Here is a 21,292-nt window from a genome sequence, read left to right as displayed (position 1 = left end):
AGATAAAAGCTAATCGGCTTTTGCTGGCAGAGTGAGTGCCGTCCGAGGCCCAGAGGGCTCCTTGGTGTTGAGTCAGCAAGGGCAGCAGGTAGGGCTGGGAGTTGGAACAGGGTGCAAATCCCACTCAGTCACTGTGCCCTTGGCTTTCAGAGGCCAGTCCAAGGAAAAAAGCTAAGGAAAACAGAAGAGGACCAACTTTTACCACATATCTATCATGTGCCAGGCCCTTAGCTCACAAATCCCTGGGGTTATTCCACTTCACAGCTGTCTAACCTGAAGCTCAAAGAGGCCAAGTCACTTACCTGAAGTCACACAGCAGAGGTTAGACTTGAACTAGGTCTTTCTGATTCCAGAACCCGAAAGTTTGTCATTGCTCTAAGTGTCCAAATGCTCCTGTAGCTGCTCTAATGGGGGGCCCATTGAGGGGGGCACACAGCAGGGGAAATAACACAGCCTTCCCATTTCCAGAGCACATAGCAAGGGGCAGGGGGATAACAAAGGTCTTGTAAAATGCAGCATGGGGCTCTGTAATCCCACTCCTTCTCCCTCCCTGCCCCTAAGCCCCAAGATAATGCATTTCCATATACTGGGTTTCTGTTTAGCAAGGTTGACCTATGTTTCCCAGTCTTTGGAGTCTCTATTGGTGTCATTCATGGTGGTACAGGAGGCACCATTCACCATTTCCTCTCCTCCCATCATCATATGTCACTCAAACTAGCAGGAGCCCCTTCTGTAATGTGGGCCTCAGGGCTTCATAAAGCCGGGCTGTGGAACTTGAATGCAGCAATGCTCACCCACACACTGGAAAATAAGAAGCACCAGCTTTAACTGAGCATTTACTGTGTGCTCACTGCAGTGGGTGTTTTGCCTGAAGGCTCTCTCTTAAGCCTCTCAACCACCTTATGAGAGAGTGCCTGCCATTTTGCAGATAAGAAAAACCAAAACAAGGCAGGCACAGTGGTTACATAGCAAGTTCGTGGGCACCCAGCAGTTAGCGCAGCTGGAATTCAAACGTAGTTACCATTAGCGCAGTTGTGATTACCATTACTCCAAGCCTGGTCCTGCTGAACAGTTTAAAATTACTGGAAAAGTCTGAAACTCCCAAGGGGGGAGAAAGGTGGCTTTGGGAACCCCACATGATGGCATTGTTTCCTGGCCCGAAGGGAACGGCTGGTTCAGTGCAAGACCTGGAATTTTCCAGTGGCACATGCAGCTGGGCTGCAGTGATTCCGTATCTCCCCAGGCTTGGGCCCCACCCTTCCAGGAGCCAAAAGCCCATAAACATTCCTTAAGTGTCACTTGGCCTTCTTGTCATGTTGCTTCTGACCCCTGGCTTTCCAGAAGCTTCCACCGCGGTCTCTTGAAGCTTCTGTTCTCTGTTCCTTGAGACAGACTGGATTTCTAGATGCTCAGCCATGAATCTTTGGCAAACACATGGCAGAGGGGGCTGCTGGGCTCAGGGAGAGTGAACAGGCCAGGTCTGGTGTCAGATTCCAGACCTGGATAAATTCCCATTATCTGCTGTGTGACTGCAGGTAAGTCTCTGCTTCTCTCTGAACAGCCCCCTTAAGGGTTAAAGTGAATGCTGGGTGTACAGCAGGCCTTGCAGGGTATCCAGTGCCCCACCTGGCCCCTGTGGAGGGGAACTGCTCTGAGTTTTCCAGGAAGGATGGTCAGATGCTGCTGGAGATTCCTTTCCATGGAAATGGCCGCTCCCCAGGTCCCAGGGGAAATGAAGGCTAGGTGTATCCTGACTGTGGCACCTCACCTCCTGGGCCTCCACCTCTTGCTTTCAGGATCCTTGTGGGGATGAGAAAGGGGCATGGAAGGGCCGTAGGCCCAGCACTGCATGGGTAGGACCTGCCTTTGGGTCTGACGCCTTCAGATCTGATGTGCTTAGGTTCTTCTTTTTCTCTTCACCCCACTGGCCAGGCAGACCTCGAGAGTTTTGGGAGCCTAGACTGGGAGGCTCACTGGTGCGAGGGTGTGGGATGCAGGGTCACTGTAGGTCAGACAGGTGGCCTGCAGTTCAAGCATCAGTGTCCTCACTGTGGAGGGCGGCTCACTCCTCAGCTGACATCTGACAAGGACTGAGTTAGAGAACCTCCTGTGTGCTGAGCTCTGGCCAGGAGTTTCCCCCTTCCTCTCCCTGAGCCCTGGAAGGTAGTCTCAGTGATCCCTATTTTGCAGATGAGGCCACTGAAGCTGGGGAAGGGCAATGACTTACTCAAAATCATGCAGAGGCAGCAGCAGGATTAGAACCAGCTCATCTTCCCAACCTGCCTGGGCAATGTAATGAGACTCCAACAGAAGAGGACATCGGCAAAACTGCCTTCTCAGACCCTAAAGCACGTGCAGTATTGGCTGCCTTTGTTCTGGAAAAAAAAAAAAAAAAAATGCCTCGCTTCCTCTCTTTTCTCATCAATTAGAGAAAATTCCTTGTCTTTTCTCATCAATTAAATTATCTTTTCTCTCCTCTGTGCCTTGTCTGTGCTGTAGAGTCCGTGAACTTTACCACATTAAATTTCAACTCTCACAATAGGTTCCCGAGATAAAGAATATTCTTCTCATTTTACCCAGATGAGAAAATGAGTTTCAGAAAGGGGGTCATTTGCCCAAGATCTCACAGCTAGAACAAAGGCAGAAAACTGAAGGGGCTGAGATGGTGGGCTCTGAAGCCAGACGGCCAGGGTTCACATTCTAGCTTCCTACTTGCCCTTCATAGCTTGGGCAAGTCACTTGACCTCTCTGAGAAACCTTCAGTTTCCACATCTGTGAAATGGGCAGTGTGAGTCCCCTCCCTGTGAGACGATCTGCGTGAAGTACTTTCCACAGGGTTTGGTACCCAGACACTGAATCAGTGGGTAATTATCATCTGATTCTTAATGCTTGTTACTTGGCAGAGCTGAGCTGTAAATCCAGACCCATGAGGACTCTCCTGCCTGGCTGACCTCACTCTGCCTGCTTCTATCTGGTCTTTCAGGATGCGCGACGGCCCAGGGTGGGGCAGAGGATGAAGGAGAGGCAGAGGCAGGTTGGATCGAGGGGGCTGCCATTCTCCTCTCAGTTATCTGTGTGGTCCTGGTCACGGCCTTCAATGACTGGAGCAAAGAGAAACAGTTCCGGGGCCTGCAGAGCCGCATCGAGCAGGAACAGAAATTCACCGTGGTCCGGGCTGGCCAGGTGGTCCAGATCCCTGTGGCTGAGATCGTGGTTGGGGACATAGCCCAGGTCAAATATGGTAAGTGTCCCAGCCACAGAGCCGGGTTCTAAAGCTGGATTATAGGCAGAGGTGGGACAGGCCAGGCTGATGCAAAGAGATTGGCTCAAGGAAGGGGGTGCCTTCCTGAAGGCTGAACCCAAACCAAGATGTCTTCTGAGATCCTTTAGGAGGTAGAAGGGTACGTCCTGGAGGGGGTACAATCCCAGAATCCATTTAAATCAGAAATGACAAGTACATGGCACATGTGCCACCACTCTCCAAACTTCCACCCGTAGCAGACATTACTAATCAGTCACAGCTCAGAGCCTGCATACAGCTGCAGAAGCCTTCTCAGCACAGCATTCCAACAACCACCAATGCTCAGAATGGGTTTATTAGATGAAATCTGTTTCCCATCCCTGATTTGGCTGTTAATGGATGCTTGTTGGGCTAGAGGAGATGTTAGAAAGCGTATAAGTGGATAACTGAATATTCTGGACTTGTGCTACTGCCATGGAGAATATGGGCAGGCTGGCACCAAAGGGAGTTTGAGCCAGATATGTCCTAGGTAAGTTGAGGCAGAAGGTAGGGTAGAGATTGTAGTGCCCCTCCTCACTCTGCCATAAAGGACTTGATTTCCCCTTGACAATGTGACTTGGTTGGGGCCTTCTCTACCCAACCAAGACAGACTGGTTCCTTCCAAAAGATTTCCCCAAACCATAACTGAGACTAAAGAAGAATGAATTGTTGGGAGACCTGCACTCCAAGTTCAGGTGAGGTCAAGAGAAACACTTCATAAAGTACATGCCCGCTTGAACAACGGTTGCAGATCCCCAACCTCAGCCCTCCAGGCCTTGTGCTGTGCTCTTTAGCTCCAGTCTTGAGCTATACATGGGCCATCTATGGGCACCATCTTGGTTCCTACACCCTGTGAGCTCTAGGCATTCTATCCCTGATGGCAAACCTTCCCTGGTAATTGCACCTTTAAGGGAATGTTCCAGCCTTCTAGCCACCTGAGAGCCTGCTGACTCCCCTGCCCTTCCTCTTGCCAGGTGACCTCCTCCCTGCCGACGGCCTCTTCATCCAGGGCAATGACCTCAAGATTGATGAAAGCTCCCTAACCGGAGAGTCTGACCAGGTGCGCAAGTCTGTGGACAAGGACCCCATGCTGCTGTCAGGTGAGCTTCAGCCTGATGTTGGGCCCATTCCCGTCACCATGCACAGGGGATGCCTGTGTGTCCCCTTCATGAGGCTGAAGGGACTCAGAGACTTTGATCCTTGGCTCTGGTATCTCCAGCCAGCTCAGCCCCAAGTGAGAACTCCCTTCCTTTTCCCTCACAAACACACACTGAGCCTACTGTGCACTCAGCAACCCGAGCCCTGGGGAGACTGCAGTGAATAAAATAGACAAAGCATCCCTTCCCTCATGGCATAGGCCTTCTAGTGACTTGGTTTACTAAAAAGTTGAACACCGAAACCCACTCTCATCAGAGATGAGAAAGAATCAGGCATGTGATAAGCGTTCTGGCCATGGCTATGTGCCAGGCACTGGGCCCGGCACTGGGGCTGCAGCAGTGAGTGAGGCAGGGAAGGCCCAGCCCTGAGGAGCTTGTGGCGGAGTGAGGAGCTTGTGGCGGAGTGAGGAGCAGGGAAGAGATGTGAAAATTCCTGAGCAGAGAAGTGTATGAAGAAAACAAACAGGGCACAGGGTGTACTGAATGTGGGTGATGAGGAGGAGCTGGCCTTGTGACTATCCGAGGAAGAGCACACCAGGCAGAGGAAACAGCAGGGGCAAAAGCCCAGAGACAGGACCGGCTGGAGGGCAGTGAAATAGAGTGCAGAGACCAGAGGTCAGGCCTCACGGGCCATGGTCAGCAGTTTAGAAATTGTGATGAGGATTCTCTGGAACAGTTTTAAACAGTGAGCTGATCATGTTTACATTTTTACAAGCTCACTCAGGGGCAGAGAAGAGGTGGGGAAACCCTGCAGGGGTGAGACACTAGCCAGGTGAGACCCCTTTTCACAGGGACACCCAAAAGGCCTTATTGTTCAGCAGTGCTCAGCAAACACCCTCTGCAAAGCTACTCTGGGTACTTAGGCCAAGTGCTGGGACTATCTCCACCCTGAACCCACCAGTGATTGAGGCCTAGCCCCTGCCTATGGGAGCCCCCAGCCTAAATGGCCTTGGGGATTCAGGCCTACCAACAGCTAATCCCATAGTAGACGTGTGAGGAAGGTGTTGTGAGAAAGCCAAGGAAGAAGCAGAGCTCCCTGGAGGAGGTAGTGTTGAGCTGGGTTTTAAAGGATGAATAGGAGCTTTCCAAGTCCGATCGTAGAGAAAGGGCCCTCCTAGCAGAGGGAACCACGTACAAAGGTACAGAGGTCTGAAAGAGTGTGGAATGTCCTGGAAATACAAACAGGTCTGCAGGACAGGATGGTAGGAGTAAGAGTAGAGGTGGGGGCATTTATTTATCCAGCATTTATTCAACCAACAATTGTTAAGCACATACTGTGTGCCACTGGTTAAGGGAACAAATGAGGTCCCTGCTGTCCTGGAGCTTAGAATTCAGTAAAGGAGAGAACCAGTAAAGGAACAAGCAAGCAAATATGCAAGGAAGCTTCAGATAATGGTAAGTAAGATGAAGATGTTCCACCACCATAGTGAGATATAGAGACCTGCAGGAAAGGCACAGGAATCTGAGTTGGTCAAGGAAGGCCCGTGTGAAAAGTGCATTTGACCTAAAATCAGAACAATGAGAAGAAAAGTATTCCAGGCAGAGAGATAGCAAGTGCAAAGTCCCCAGTGTCTCACTGAGAGACCATGGAATGCCCCGAATGACCTCTTAGAACATAGGGCCACATGAGAGTTCAATAAATTGTTACGGCCCTGTGGCCCTGGTCCTGCCCTCTGGGATGAAGTGATTGACAGACAGAGCATCCTTGGGGGCAGTGGCCAGCCAGGTAAGTCCTCTGGGTGTGTGGAAGCCCGGGGCAGGCATGGGCCTGAGAGGATGGAAACTTCAGACAGTTTGGAGAAGAGGGAAAAGGGGAGGATGCTGGCAGGAGGCCGGAGAGAGAATGTTCAGAATCACTGGCCTGACAACATCACAAACCAGCCAAGGAGGAGGGCACAGGTGCAGAGAGACCCTGGAAAAGACACAATGGGCAGAGATGGGTGGGAAGCCAACCAGCCAGCCTGGAGTGAGTCATAGGGTGGCTGCATCTAGGAGCAGGGGCAAGAGGGCCCAGAGGGAACAGAGGTGCCAAAAATAAGACAGTGCTGAAGGCAGAGGATGGGAGCAGGAGATTTCAGGATGACATTTCACTTGGCTGTGTATGCCGACTCTGTCAAGAAGCCTCAAAACTTGGAGAGGCCCGGATGTCTCCAGGGAGGCCAGAAGTCCCAGGAGACCAAGAGATCCTACAGGAGAGCTGAGGCCTGCAAGCCCTTGGAGACTCGGAAAAGAGCTCACCCCTTAGTGGGGAAGGACAAGGGGACTGGGAACAGAGAGAAGGCATTCCAGGTCTCAGCGGGGATCCCAGTGAGTCCCGTGAAGCCTGGGCTGCTGAGGTCAGCATTGGTCTTGGCAGGATTCCCAGTCATCTTGGAATGGTGGCCTGTGAGCACTGAGATGAGAAAGGGGTGGCTGCAAATAGCCACTACAGGCCCTGTGAGCCCAAGTTGAACCAGCGGCTTTGGTCTGAATCTGGCTGGAAGCCTGGGTAGATGGAATAGGCCTGGGGCCTCTGGGTGTCAGGAGACATCAGCCAAGGTCTCCAGGATGTCCTTGTGGGCAGGAAGGAGAGGGGCATGTGAGAACCTGGAGATCTCGGTGGGTTCTTGCTGGTTCTTGGGTTGCTGGTAATCTGGTGGATGGTTTCTAGTGGCCTTCCCTGGAGCTCTATCCTGTTACAGTGTGCAAAGTGTTCCCATCAGTCTCTCAGAGCCCACAAGCGCAGGGGAGTGGCAAAAAGAAAGCAACTGTCAGGATCCAGAAAGATGATCACAGGATGCAGGATGAACCAGATGGAAGAAAGTGAAGCTCCATGGCGAGCCTGAAGCCCTGGCATCCGAAATCCAATTGCGTGAGAGTCAGCAGGGCAAGGGAGTGTGGCTCAGCTCAAACTCATAAGGAGAAACTGAGAAAGGGGCATAGCTGGCTCCATACAAAGCAGTATAATTGCAAAGACAATTCTGTAACAGTGGGGACCATTATCGGACAAAAGAGGCTGCCTGTAAGATAGTGAGTTCCCCATCACTGACTGTCTATGAGCAGGACGTAGACAGGCTGCGGGTGGGGATGTTGGAGAGTGACCCACTGAGTGGGTACTGCATTCAGCGCCCCTCCCAGCCCTGGGAGTACATTCACCATGCCCTGTCTCCCACTCTGCCTCTACTGCTGATCCACCTTGTCTTGCTCCCTTCAATCTGCCTCTGCTGAGGCTGTCCTCTCTTCCTAGTCTTGTCTCTTCCTCTTTGCCCACTTAACTCTTTCCCATCTGCTCAAGCCCCAGCTCCTCCATGAAGGCTTCCCTGACCACCATTGCCCTGTGGCAGTCACCCCCTGAGCACCTGGGACCCACCTTTAGCCTGACACTCCACTTCGTGCTTGGCCCAAACAGACAGCCCCGTCATGGTGACTGAGTTTTGCACAAACCATCTCAAATAAAATGAAGAACAAAATTCATGGACCATCCCTCTACCCAATCAGATCTCACTGGTCGCACTTTTATAGGCTCTGCTGTCCTTGGCCACATGCAGATACACGACACTACCAGGATGTGTTTCTGCATCAATCCTCTTGCCCACACAGGTCTGGGCAGCCGGGAGCTCTAAGCTGGAAGCTCTCAGGAGGTTGTGCCCAGCTCACCTTTGGGCCCTGCAGACCTTAGGCTCTGTCCTCCAGAGTGAGTGGGGAGAAGCTGTGCAGAGTGGTAGAGCAGAGCGTCAGGCTGAGCTGAACAGGACCTGAGCTCTGAAGTGAACTTGCTGTGTGGCCTCGGGCACATGGCTTTTACTTCTTTGAGCTCATTTCCCTGGGAGGACGATAAGAATGTCGTTCATGATATGATGTAAGTGGATCCCCTAGCACAGTGCTGCACAGGGTGGCTCAAGATGAATTGGTCCCCTTCCCTGTTCCTTGGGTGGGGCCTGGACTTGGGGGTGAAACAGACTGAGTTCCAATCCCAACTCTACTCCTCCTTAGCCAGGGACTTCCAACAAGCTTCTCCTCCTTCTGATTATGGCCCCAGCTCATGAGGTTGTGTTGAAATCTGGAACCTCCAGAAATGTCCATTTCCCCCTCTCATCTTTCATCTCAAATATCTCCCCTTTCCCACCTCTCTGGGCTACTCCCTTCCTCTCCATCATCCAACTCCTCCCTGCCTTCAGCCTGCAGTAGCCTGCCTCCCCCAGGGGGTGTTCCTTGATTAGTTTCTTCCCCGGTGTTCTGAACTCCCTGCATAACAGCCATATGAATGCTCATTTTTGTGCACAACCAGCCACCATGGGCCCTTTACATGGGCAGGGAGGCCTTGCTGGGCCTTCCAGTCTGATGATCCTTGACGAACAACACAGAGGGACCAGGCTAGGGACATTTGTGGGGTCCTTATGGTGGTTGAGAAAGCCATAGTGTCATCTCATGCACTAGTTCAACTTAGAAGAGGGCAGAAAACACTCAGTTCTGGTCAGTTGGTCCAATCATGCTTGGCCCATGACCCTGGACAGGTCCCTTCACCTCTCTGAGCCTCTGTGTCTGTGTCAGTGCAATGCTGGAGCTGGTGGGGCCCCCACTGCCTACCCCACAGGGCTGTTGTGGGGACCCCAGGCATGCACACATGTGACTGTCCTTTGCAAACAAACCCTGCAGGTGTGAGGTGCTGTATGGTGTAGAAGGAACGTGGCATTTGGAGGCAGAACACCCAGGTTCCAGCCCTTCAACTGCTCCCACTGTGGCCTCTGCCCCTCAGAACCTCAGTTTCCCCATCTGACAAATGAGGGCAGACCAGCCTTCAGAAAGACTCAAATGACCTCAACACTCAGGGCACCAAGGAAATCACCAAAACTAGGCAGGTTTCCCCCTACCTTCCTATCCCCCAAGGACAGACAGGCAGACACGAGCCCGTGTCTGGTGTATCTTCAGATGGCACAGAGTAAAAATGTTCAGAAATTGCAAACTCATATGTCGGCAGGGCCAGGGCCAGGTAGGGGGAGCACAGGTGCCAAACCCAGACCGCAGCTGCTTCCCATTGCTGCCTGCAGAAGTGCCAGCCCAATCTGACCTCAGTGCTCACTTTGCAAGAGGAGCCAGAAATCCAGATTTCCCTGTACAAGCTCTCGATGTTTAAGTATTAGCAAGAAATTCCCATTTTTTAAAGTCCCTATGGGTCAAGCCACATATGGGTGGGACCTAGAGTGCAAATTCTGACCTAGGCCTGCTTTTTAGCTTTGTATTTTAAGATAATTTCAAACTTTCAGAAAAGTTGCAAGGATGGCACAAAGAATACGGGCATGCCCTTCACTCTGATTTGGCTGTTGCTAAACTTTTGCCCTCTTTGCTCTCCAACAAATCTCATTCTCCCCGTCATCATGCAGATGTTACAGCCTTCTCCCGCTAGACACTGCAGATGTATCTCCCAAGAGCAAGGGTATTCTCATGCATAACCACAACAAGCCATCAATTCAGGAAACTTGACATTGATGCAGTATTGTTACCTGCTGTGCCATCCATATTCACATTCTGCCAATTGTGCCTGCAGCATTCTCCAGGCCAGGATCCTTGTGGGGCCCTGTGTGCCACTTGGATATCCTGCCTCTTTGGTCTCCTTTCACATGGAGCAGCACCTCATCTTTTCATTGTCTTCCTGGAAAGCCAGTGTTTTTTAAACCCTCCCAGGTCATGAACTTCTGTGAGAGTTCCACTAAAGCAGTGATCCCAGATGCCCAAACTCCTGATCTTGCAGCATTTCAGGGGATTCGATGATCCCTAGAGGACCCTGGTCCTATCCCAATTTGCAGCTGGGGAAACTGAGGCCCAGATCAGAAGTGTAAGGCCCCACAGAGGTCAGGGGCAGGGCGGGAGCCAGACCCCAGTTCTGGGCTCTTCCTGTAGCCCCCATGCAGAAGCCTGTCTCCAAAGACTGAATGGACTTTATTTCCCACTAGTGTGGCCTTTTTGAAGCATCTTGTAGTAACTTCCACTGGGAAATGCAGTACTAGACTAGACACCATCAATGTGGCAGTGGAAGGGGCTAGAGCCAGGGGGCCAGGATGGCGGGGCTGTCTTCAAAAAACAGCAAGGCCTGGCTCCAGCAGGCCCAATGGCTCAACTCCTGCAAGACCCCAACATACCCTCCCCCCTTACCCCTGCCAGCCAGTTCACTAACAGCATGAGGTCATGCAGGACATCGGTAAACCCTCTTGGGGCTCTGCCCACATCCCAGTGCCTGCTGCCCACCCCACCAAGCAGAAGGCCAGGCATGGGAGAGCCGGACCTGCCACCACTGCCACCGCCTCCAGGGAGCCTAGGACGACACCGTGACTGCAGAAGGCCCAGTATGCTACTCGGCCCGCACTCTCTCCATTACACTACCCTGCCTCTTCTCCATGAGAGGCAGCGGGGTGTAGTGGATAGAGCACGGGTTCAAGTCCCGGCTCCGCCACTCACAGCTGTGTGACCCTGGGCCATCACTCAAGCTCTCTGAGCCAGAAAGTGGTGGGCAGAGGGGCTGGGGATTGAACTTGCGCCAAAACCTACCTCACAGGGCTGTTGTGAGGAGGACACTTTGCCTACTGCCTCGTGCTCTGTGAGCGTGTGTTATTAACTGCATTAATAACAATAATAATGAAAGAACTGTGTCTGGGCTGGGAATCATATTGGCTTTGTTTGGTGCTTGTGCCTGGAGGCAGATAGTATCCCCCAGAAATGGCCTCTATCCCTTCTTCACAGCCTCTCCCCACTGAAGGAACCCTTTTAGAAGAGATGACCTCTCCCCTCTCCCTGTCCACAAAGAGGCCTGGAAGGCCACACCCAGGAGATCAAGGAGCCCTAGGTCCAGCCCCTACTAGGGCTGCAAAAAGCCCCATTTTGCAAAAGGAGGCTTCCCAGTTCTGCTACCTACGGCTCAGCATATCCCACGAGCCACCACAGAAGGCTTTGGCTCCAAGACTGCCACCATCTGGACCAGCTCAGAGCTGGTCCTGCTGTTCAGGACAGGCCCAAGGCCAGGATGGGTTTTGAGCCTGCAGCTGGGAAGGTCCTGGCCACTCTCTGCTGCCAGGTCAGAGACCAAGGAACATCCCCTCCACAGGACCAGGACAGGGACAGAAGCTTGGGCAGGACGGGACAGACAGTCCCATCCACAGAAACCACAGTGTTCCCTGAGCCTGGGCTCCCTTTTCCTCCCACCCATGGGATGGCTGGTAGCTCCCCACCGCTCTCCGACCCGCCTCTCGCTCCTCAGGGCTGCTCCAGGCAGCTGTCCCACCAACTTTGTCCCCAAGGTGGAAAGAGCACAAGATTGGAGCCACAGACCAGCTCCCATCCCAGCTCTGCCTTCCTGGGCTGAATACAGAGATGACCCCCTGAGCAGCTGCCCTATCTGTGAAATGGGGTGAGGCTGACCACCTCACAGACTGTGGCAGCTGAGCGAAAAGTGGCTCAGATGGAATTTGACACATCATGAATGCTCAGAAGATATTCTCTTCCTTCCTCCCCCTCCACCCAAAAATACTCTCAGTGGCTCCCTATTGAACACCAAGCAAAGACTCCGCTCTGTCACTCTCCGGAGGCTCAGGCACCTTCTCCCTTAGTGGGCGCTGAGCTTTGGCCCGGCCGCCCACTGCTATCATACTGGGCCACCTCCCACTTTTGCCTGGCTGTGTCCGCTCTAGCCCGCCACGTCCTTGGCTTGATTTTATCTTGCATTGCTGTACATCTGTGTGCCTATCTGCTCTTCTTGACTCCAGCTAGACTGTGAGCTCCTGGAGGGCAGGGACCACAGGGGGCCCTCCCACAGGCCCAAGAGCCTGGCATGGAGTTGACACCCCACCATGTCTGTCCATCAAGTGAAGGACTGTGGAGCTGTCCACCAGAAGGGGGTGCCATCTGGTCATTCTGTCCACACAGGCCTCTGCCGGCCTCTCCACACCCTCTTCTTCCCGAGATGTAGCTGTCTACCCCACCCAGGACATGCCCTGGGCTGTTCTTCCTGGGACAGAGTGTCGAGACACTATCGCTGAGATGTGGTGCCCTAAGCCAGCTCCCTCCCCACTCTGCAGATGACAAAACTGAGGTCCAGAGAGGAAGGGGGCTGGCCCCAAGGTCACATAGCAATGAGAATTAGACACCAGGTCCCAGGTGCCCTCTTCTGGGTCTAGGGCTCTCTCTCCACCCCTCCCCGTGCTTGTCTTCTGAAGGACTCCATGGGCAGTTAGAGAAGGTGGGGGCTACAGAGTGCTGCCCAAGGCACTGTGGTCAGTGAGGTCCCACAAGGCCCTATCAGGGCCTCCATCCCCAAGAGGCTCCCACCTCTGCCCCTACCCAAAGACCCTGTGGTCGTCCTTTTAGAGGTTTAGCCCACTGCCCTTTGACTTGGATGTCTGTTGCTCTACCATTATTTGCTTCTGCCATGGTGTTAAGCATTGTCCTCTGCAGGGGACTTGTGGAGCTGGAGGGGAACAGCCTAGGAAATGCCCCAGTCCTTTGGAGTCTTCCCCTGGCAGGAGGGCCTGGGAGAGGAGAGGGCACACCCCAGTGAGGTGTGGGAGGAGCAGGCACAGCTGGGATGAATGTGACCCTTTGCAAAACATAAAGATGATTTATTAGGGGTGTCAGTATTCCCAATTATATATGTAATACATACCCACCCTGGAAAGTTCAAAATAGTACAAAAAATTGTGCTGGAGTTGCAACTCCAAACCAGGCTGTGCGGGGGAGGCCCAGAGGACACTCCCACTCAGATTGTGCCTTTAAGGGGCTTATGGTCAGGTGAAGGAGCCAGGCCTGGAAGCACCCCCAGAGGAGACTGCAGGTGATTCAGAGGAGACAGATGAAGTCCCCTAGTGGGAGTCAGGAGAGCCACGCAAGGCGAAGGGTATTCATCCTGTGGAGGAGGTTTTGAGCAAGAGGTGAGGGAAGGGCATTCAGGTGGTCACTGTGAGCAAAGGCCAGGGGGGTGGACACCAAGGCCCAGTGAGCTGTGCACGCTCCAAGGGCAGAGGCCACGAGACAGGACTCAGTGTCCAGGGCCCAAGAAGGCTGAGGTCTCATCCAGGGGGTGCTGACTAAGTGGTTTGGACCTCAGGGAGCCTTCCAAACCCTCGAAGAGGGGAATGGAACTGGGGGGACACAGGTAAGAGCAGAGGCTTGGGGATACCGAAGAACAGAGGGAGGGAGGACTGGGAAATTGTGGATGCCCCATCTCCCCTGCCCTCACTATTGCTGGGCTCTGGAGGACACCCTGGGGCATCTCCAGGGCTGGGCGGGGAGCGCTCTATGCCTAAGGCCCTCCCTGGCATCCTCCTCCCACCTCCCTGCCTCCGGATGTGGGTATAGAGCTGCCAGCTCCCTGCTGCGATGGGAGTGATTAGATTAGAAGGTGATTTGGGGGTCTGATTTTCTTGGGTGGAAATTGCCCCCCTGCATCTTTTTCCATCCTGTCTTGGCTTGGGAGGTGGGGAGCAGCCTCTTGGTTGCCACCTAAGCTGGAGAACCAATGCCTTCATGTCCAATGAACCTTTCTACTGATGTGTCTCAGACCGGAATGTGAGGGCCTTGTCCCCTGGAGGCGAAGTGGAAGGTAACAAAGACAACAGGCTCAGGGACAGCAGAGAGTTCAAGTTCAGGCTCTGCCCCTCACCAGCAGAGTGACTCGGCAGGTCACTCCTCCACTCCAAGCCTCAGTTTCCTCCAGTTTAAGGACTAGATGAGATCATTGAGCATGGAAGGTAGTACGTGCCCTGCACACAGTAGGTGTTCTACTTACACAGGAGGTCAGCTTGGGTGGCTGTTACTGCTTTCTGTGCCCTGTGAATGCAATGTAGTGTTCCTTCCTCTCCTTTGAAGAGTCTCCGGTGATACTTACCATGAGACCCCAGTTTCTTATCTGTCTAATGCTGATACATAACAACCTCTCCTCCTGGCACCCTAACATGCCAAGCCAGTGCCCATGGAGGCATCTTGTCAGCAAGTTATTATAATAAACAAGGCCCTGTTATTGGGCCTCAACAGGGTGACAGAGCAGGGTGGGGTGCTCCAGGGTCTGCCTGTGATGAGAAGTTACCAGGCCTGGGCTGCTCAGCCTAGAGCTAATGTCTGAGCTCATTCTGTGGTCCCCACTGTGCCCTGCCAAGAGGAAAAAATAAAAGCACTGTCTTTCTGTCTTGGGAATGGCCAAAGAGCTTGCCGTCTGAGAATCTGAGTTCCGCACGCCCCCTCTGTGAGCCTTGGTGACTTGGTGTCTGCATCCATGCATGGAAAGGCTGACATTTACCTGCCTGAAAGGAATCACTGGAGAGTGTCTGTCTCTCTGTAAAGCCCTTTGAGATCCTGGCATCCTACAGACCAAGAGGCTAGATTGTTGCATGCACACACACACACACACACACACACACACACACACACACACACACAAGCATGCACACACACACAGGCGCACACACACAAAACACTGGGATATCACTCAGATCCTACAAGGAACAGGACAAGGTGGGTGACGCCACTTAAAAAGTGAAAACAGATTCCTTGCTTAAGGAAAACTCTTTAGGTCCTGACTCAGAACCCCTCAACCCTTATTTTAGATACAATCCTAATGAGTTTCCTGACATAGATTTCAAATCTGAAGCAAACCAAAACACAGCAAGAGATAAGTTATGCTGAAAACAGGAAGAAGTGGCACCCAGTCTCAAGGGGACAGAAAGGAGAACTCTAAAAAGCAGAAGTGAGTCCAAGAAGCAAGGCATGGCATGCCAGAGAGTCACTGTCATGCCTGTCAAGGCCTCTGTGATACTGTCCAGCCAGGCCAGGGTAGAAATCTTACTCCCCCATCTGAGAAGGTAGTGTGTCCTTCATGGCATACAGCTTTCTACCCAGAGTAGCAAAAAATAAAAACAGGAAAAAAAATGTGTGCCTGGAGAGCCAACCTTCCAGGATCCAGATTCTTCCAGCACCAGTCAAAGGAGAAAGGATCAGCAGTGCCGCATTCTCTCGCTGCTAGAACTGGGTGGGCATAGCTGCCGTTCACTTCCCAGACTGGGTCCCAGCTGTCCTCCTGGGGTCATCTTTGCTTCCCCAGTGAGGCCATGGCTTCAGTGGGCTTTTTTTCCAATTTTTAAAATTATATTAATAGTAAAGTACACATAACATAGAATTTACCATTTTAATCACTTTTAAGTGTACAGTTCAATGGCATTAAGTACATTCACGTTGTTGTGCAACCGTCACCGCCATCCATCCACAGAAGTCTTTTCATCTTCCCAAACTGAAGCTCTGCACCCTTTAAACACTAACTTTCATTTCCCTTCCCCAGCCCCTGGCACCCACCATTCTACTTTCTGTCTCTGAAGTTGATGACTCTGGGGACCTCATGCAGGTGGAATCATATGGTATTTATAGTTCTTTTATGGCTGGCTCACTTACTTCAGTGTCCTCAAGATTCATCCATGTTGTAGCCTGTTCAAGTTTCTTTCTCTTTAAGGCTGAATAATATTCCATTGAGTGTATAGACCACATTTCTTCCCCCTCTGCAGCTTATCCTCCCTCTGAAGCCCTTGCTTGCTGTTGGACAAGTTGCTCTCTGAGTCTGCATGGTGGAGAGGCTGCCTGCAAGCAGCAATAAGACTCTCTCATGAAACAAAAGTTGACACTGAAGCCCCAGATATAAAACAAATAGAAGTAGAGCCACCCTGACCAAAGGCCTCCTTCACCCCCCAGTAGCCACCCTTCCAGCCCCTGGAAAGAATTTCAGGGCCCTTTGAAACCCAGTTTGAGAAATCTAAAGTTCTAGGAAAGAGGTTCTTAACCTTTCTTGCAGCATAGACCCCTGGAGTAGTCTGGTGTCATCATGTGCCACTCCTACTCCAAATAAAGCCTTGAAGTGCGTAAAATGAAATGCGTGGGGTCCCGTAAGGTCCCACTGAGATCACAAAGGAAACCAATTATATTGGCATAAAGTAGAAAAAAATGTGTGGTATAGTAATGAGTGTACCTTATTAGAACACTGAATAACAAGATCTGGCAAGCAGTCACATAACCACTTTATTTATAAAATAGAGATGAGCAACAACAATGCTGCAATAGCTGTAAAGTGATATGAAAAAAATCTGTGATTTTTGTAATGTGTGTAGTGGCATCGTGGACACTGATAACACTCCTGGAGTTTGATGTCTACGTCTGTAAGGGTGAGAGAGGAGTGGGGAGAAGGAGACAGAAGGAGGAAGTAACCCTCCAGGGCAGGTAGTAAGTGGTGGGCCTGGAGATGTTTGGGGTACCTGAGAACTGACAGATAGCAGTGTTTCCACCCCAGCACTGTCATGAGGTGAAAGCATCTTGAAAGGGCCCACCACACACACAGTGTGAATCTTAACCATAGGTGATACCTCATGTCCTCAGCAGGCAAAGAGCCAGGAGCTGACTGAGACCACATTTTTTCACTCCTTTGGGGAGAGGGCTTCAGCTGTGCAATGGTAACTTGGCTTTTGTCTCCTTTCCCAGGGACCCACGTGATGGAGGGCTCAGGACGGATGTTGGTGACTGCTGTGGGTGTGAACTCTCAGACTGGCATCATCTTTACCCTGCTGGGGGCAGGTGGTGAAGAGGAAGAGAAGAAAGACAAAAAAGGTAAGCCTAATTCCTTTGCAGACCAGGAGAGGAGCTCTTAAGGCCACATTTTTTTTTTGTTTATTTGTTCACTCAACAAAATAGTTATTAAGTGCCTTCTATGTCCACACCCTGTGCTGACAGCCACCTCCTGCATCCTTAAGGCCTGCATGGGCCAGGTAGGCTCTGTCTGTTCCATCTCCAGGTCTTGTCCCAGTCTCTGTCTTGTCCAAATCATGTCATGGAGGCCCCTCCTTCCCCTCTGGGCCAGGCCAAGGATGCTGACCATGTTGTTGAGTCTCCAGCCTCAAGTGGTAGAAACAGCCAGCATCAATTGGTCCCATCATTACTCCAGTATTGAGTAGAAATCCCCACCCAAGCATATTCCTTTATAGTCAATTCCACTAAACAGAACTGAAAATCCACCCAGCATAGATTCATCCAAGACATGGGCAGAGGAGATTCTGGGAAAGGCAGCCAGATGCATGACTCCAAATCAACCATTATGAGTTTGCTCTCCAGTGCTCCCAGACTTGCCATCTCACCTGAGTTCTAGTTCTTCCTCCTCCTTGAAAATAAGATTCCTTATTCACTGGGGTCTCCTACATGCAGCAGGCTGACCACCCAAGCTAAAACTGTCTCTCAGAACAGAGGGAGAGATGCTCACACAAAAAGCTCAAGTCTCGTCAGGCCAGGCCCAAATCCAAAGGCCCAGACTTCTGGTCCCAGCACAGCTGACTCCTTACCTGTCACCACACTTAATCTCAAAGATAGCCCCCCTTTCACATTTTCAGTCTTTTGTCTCCTTCCTTAAGCTCTAGAGGAGGATCTGTGACATTCAGAACTTCTAGAATCCCAGAAGGGAGATGAGAGGACAGATGGCCCCTCCCTGAGTTTTAGGGGCAGCCCTGCTCCCTCCAGCTCTCTGTGCCAATCAGGCACAGAGCTTAGGCCAAGATTGAAGATTACTTGTTCCTGAAGGCAAAACCCATTTTCTAGGGGATCCCCTAAGATGATAGTGACCCCTCCAGCAGGAACAATGGAGCTGAGCTGTGTTCTGAGAAATTAGAAGGCTGGAGAGAGTAAAGGGGTGCTGAGGCTGAAACTGAGGAAAGAGTCCTGACCAAGAGTCCCAGAGGACATAAGGAGAGTGCACATGCTGGGTTTGAATCTGTGGTCAGGATGACTGAGCCCTATTCCACAATGACAGCAGTTAGGCAGATCTGAGCAGGTAGACAGGATACAGCAGCCTGTACCCATTGTCTCCGCCTCACTGAGGCTTGGGTGAGGGGAAGGCACCCCCGGACCCTTCTGTGGGCCAGATCTGTGGTTTTTAAATGCCAGTAGGAAGACAAGCCTCAGCTGCCCCAGAAGCACAGTTCAGGGTCCTTCACTGAGCATTCACCTGCACTCCAGTGAGATGGAGATGTCAGAAAAATAGCCTCATGTGGAAAGAAGATGGTGGAATGTGGAGGGAACATGGCAGAGGAAGCCTGGGGGAGCAGCCCAGCATCTCAGGCCACCATGAGCAGCATGGCCTCAGCTGGGCCCCCTCTGCCCTCCCATCCCATCACCTCCACTAGGAACATTGCTTAGAGCCCACCACATGTCCCCATTTCAGGATGACCCCAGGTGTATGGCCATGTGTGTATGCACGTGTGTGTGTGTGTGTGTGTGTGCGCGCGCACGCATGGGCAGATGAGGCTGTGTGCTTCTCCTTCATTAATATGTCTCAAAAATCATCACACAGGTGTGAAGAAGGGGGATGGCCTTCAGCTACCAGGTACAGTAAGACACCCTCAGGGTAGATGGGCTTTTAGAAATAGCAGCAGGCTTTGGTCATTGGGCCCTGCCCCTAGACCACCAGCACACAGCTGGAGGAAGCCACATGCCTGTGGGTGGCTCCACCCCCCCGACCCTCCTCTGTGCCCTCGTGTGATGCCAGCCCTGTGGGACAAGCCAACACCCCACTCCACTCTCTTGCCTTTACAGTGTCTCACCCTACTGGCCAATGCCAAGTGGTACCACCACCATCTCTACATCACCCTTGGGCCTGCATACCAGGATGCAAAGCTTGCTCACCATCACAGGACCTCCCTCCCCAGGCTCTGCTCTCCCCATCAGCACCCCCGGGGAGCCCATGCCCTCACGCAACTGTGTGCTTCACCAGGGGGACCTCTTCCTGCCCATAGAACACTATTCCCCACCCCCAAGATAGAGCAAAAGGTGTGAATTTAGCCATCTCATATCACTTTTAATTTCTAAATTAAGAAAAATTCACTAGTGCCTTTTCTGTCCCATATACCAAATGCAATATGCTTGATGTCACCTTTTAAATTTGGGGGGCATCTCACATGAGAGTTCCCAAAGCAGTCTGGAATGCCGGTTAAGGAAGGAGGCAGTGGCCTGAATCGAGGGCATGAATCCAGTTAAGTCAAAGTCATCACCATTAGCAAATGTTCTGCCAGAACACCCTGATGCATAGAGATGGTGGTCATGGAGAATACTCATTCTAAGTGGTCCATGCCCATGCTGCACTGCCTGGTGAATATTTTTCCGCTCCTGGCCCCCAGTGGGCAGCCAAATCCCCTCATTTCATGGAGCCCTCTCTGCCAAGGGACTCTCTTGACTGGTTGGACCAGCAGGGTCCAGACCTCAGCACAGACCAGCACCATCCCACCTAACTGCCCTGGTCATCCACCATGCTTTATTTGAAAGACCCTCCACGTCTGAGTTTCCCCCCTTGACCTCTGCGGCATCTCTATGGAACATTTCACCCCCACCCCAAATTTGAGTTTCTTGGTTTCCAATAGAGGATTTTTTTTTTAAGAATAGAGTCATGTTATCTCCCTGCAAGTTGGTTCATGTCTTTGTTGTTGTTGCTTTTCTCCATTGTGACACTGCATTTTCCATCCCTCCCACCCCCCTGCAGCAGCAGACGGTGCGGCAGCTTCAAATGCTGCAGATAGTGCGAATGCCAGCCTAGTCAATGGTATGTCTCCCACGGCGAGCTCCTGGTCGTGGTTGGATGGGCGTCTCTCACCCCCACCCCAACTCTGGGCTTTCTTTTCTTGTTCTGGACTGCACAGATCTCGGATGTGCATGGGCCGCTGGGACAGTCACCCTCTCACATGGGGCAGGCGCTTAAGACAGGAGCCACAGCCGGGAAGTCAGCTCTGCACCCTGTCAGCCTCGCAGCTGCCAAAAAGGTGCTGGCTCCTGCCGGGCCATTGACCCCCCATGGAGCCCAGACAAGAGACAAGACTTTGGCTTCAGATTGGCTCCCAAGAAGCAGCATCCCACCTGGTGTGGCCCTCTCCTAAGCGTATTCCTGGCCCTGGCTTTGGGAAGAAGGCCTGGGATCAGGGCTTGGGCTGAAGCTGGCATCTGGGTCCCCAGCAAAGGCTCTACTCCTCGACTCTAAAATTTCCTCGAGGCAAGGGGACCCAGGCCAGGATTCAGCTCCTTGACCCCGTCCCATAGCATGGCTGAGCCACCAGTAAACAGTTCTTCATCTTCTCTTTCATGGAGCCAACGGGCAGGGGGTTCGCTTGGGCTCGGGCCTGGTTCTGTCCCTCGGATGTGGACTGGTGTTTCTTGCTGTTGCCTGTGCTGGAGCATTTGTCCTGGGTCTTGGGGTGGAGGGTGGGGGAGAGGGGCTGCCACTGTGTACTGGGGTCTGCATCTTAACCTCCTTACACACAGGCAGGAAGGAATTCCATTCACTCGCCCCAAAGCCTTCAGAAGATTTCGGATTTCTATCCCCTCCTGGTTCCAGAGCAATAGACAAGGCTTCTGTTTACTCAGATACCACCCCTACCCTCAAATTAGGTAACATAATAGTCCCCCAGGCTACTCCAGAACTGCTGAGAGCCATTAGGGCTCCATCATGAAAACATTGCCCCAGAGGAGCCGAGGGCAGGGGAAAATCTTTTTCCCACTGTCTCTGCATACCAGGCACTGGGCTATGGGTTTCTCATCCATTATATCATATCATTCACTCCTCACCACTCCTGCAAAATATGGAGACTTCTTCCCCGCAGCCTCCCATCCCCTGTAGACCTCTGCCCTAGCCACCTGCATTCAAAATGACCAAAGATGGAAGTACCTAGTAGGTGTCGGGGCTGAGTAAGGCACTTCTGTGAGCAGTGCCTTGCCAAGAAGGACTAATTCTGATGTGGGTCTATTTCAGGCACAGGAGGAGGAAGGAGGACAGCTTGGGGAGTGGGAGGTGTCATGCTTCAGGGAGGGGTGGCTGAGGGTAACAAGGAAA

At 52.1% G+C, this 21,292-nt stretch overlaps 1 protein-coding gene across 4 annotated transcripts in view; it reads left to right on the top strand.

Annotated features, from left to right (window-relative positions):
- ATP2B2 (ATPase, Ca++ transporting, plasma membrane 2) overlaps positions 1-21,292 on the top strand; it is a 216,620-nt gene that overhangs the window by 133,660 nt on the left and 61,668 nt on the right. For 2 of the 4 annotated variants that reach the window (XM_011952294.1, XM_011952293.1), the window contains exons 4-8: positions 2,984-3,241; positions 4,255-4,380; positions 16,915-17,040; positions 18,770-18,802; positions 19,952-20,011. In XM_011952294.1, coding sequence (XP_011807684.1) covers positions 2,984-3,241; positions 4,255-4,380; positions 16,915-17,040; positions 18,770-18,802; positions 19,952-20,011 — 603 coding nt within the window. The remainder of the gene's footprint in view (positions 1-2,983; positions 3,242-4,254; positions 4,381-16,914; positions 17,041-18,769; positions 18,803-19,951; positions 20,012-21,292) is intronic. The other 2 variants (XM_011952295.1, XM_011952296.1) reach the window with 1 other exon arrangement.

Source organism: Colobus angolensis, unplaced genomic scaffold, assembly GCF_000951035.1.
Source record: "Colobus angolensis palliatus isolate OR3802 unplaced genomic scaffold, Cang.pa_1.0 Scaffold34, whole genome shotgun sequence".
Lineage (NCBI taxonomy): Eukaryota > Metazoa > Chordata > Mammalia > Primates > Cercopithecidae > Colobus > Colobus angolensis.
The sequence above is the reverse complement of the archived record's forward strand: the minus strand, read 5'-3'. Positions and strand labels throughout refer to the sequence as shown.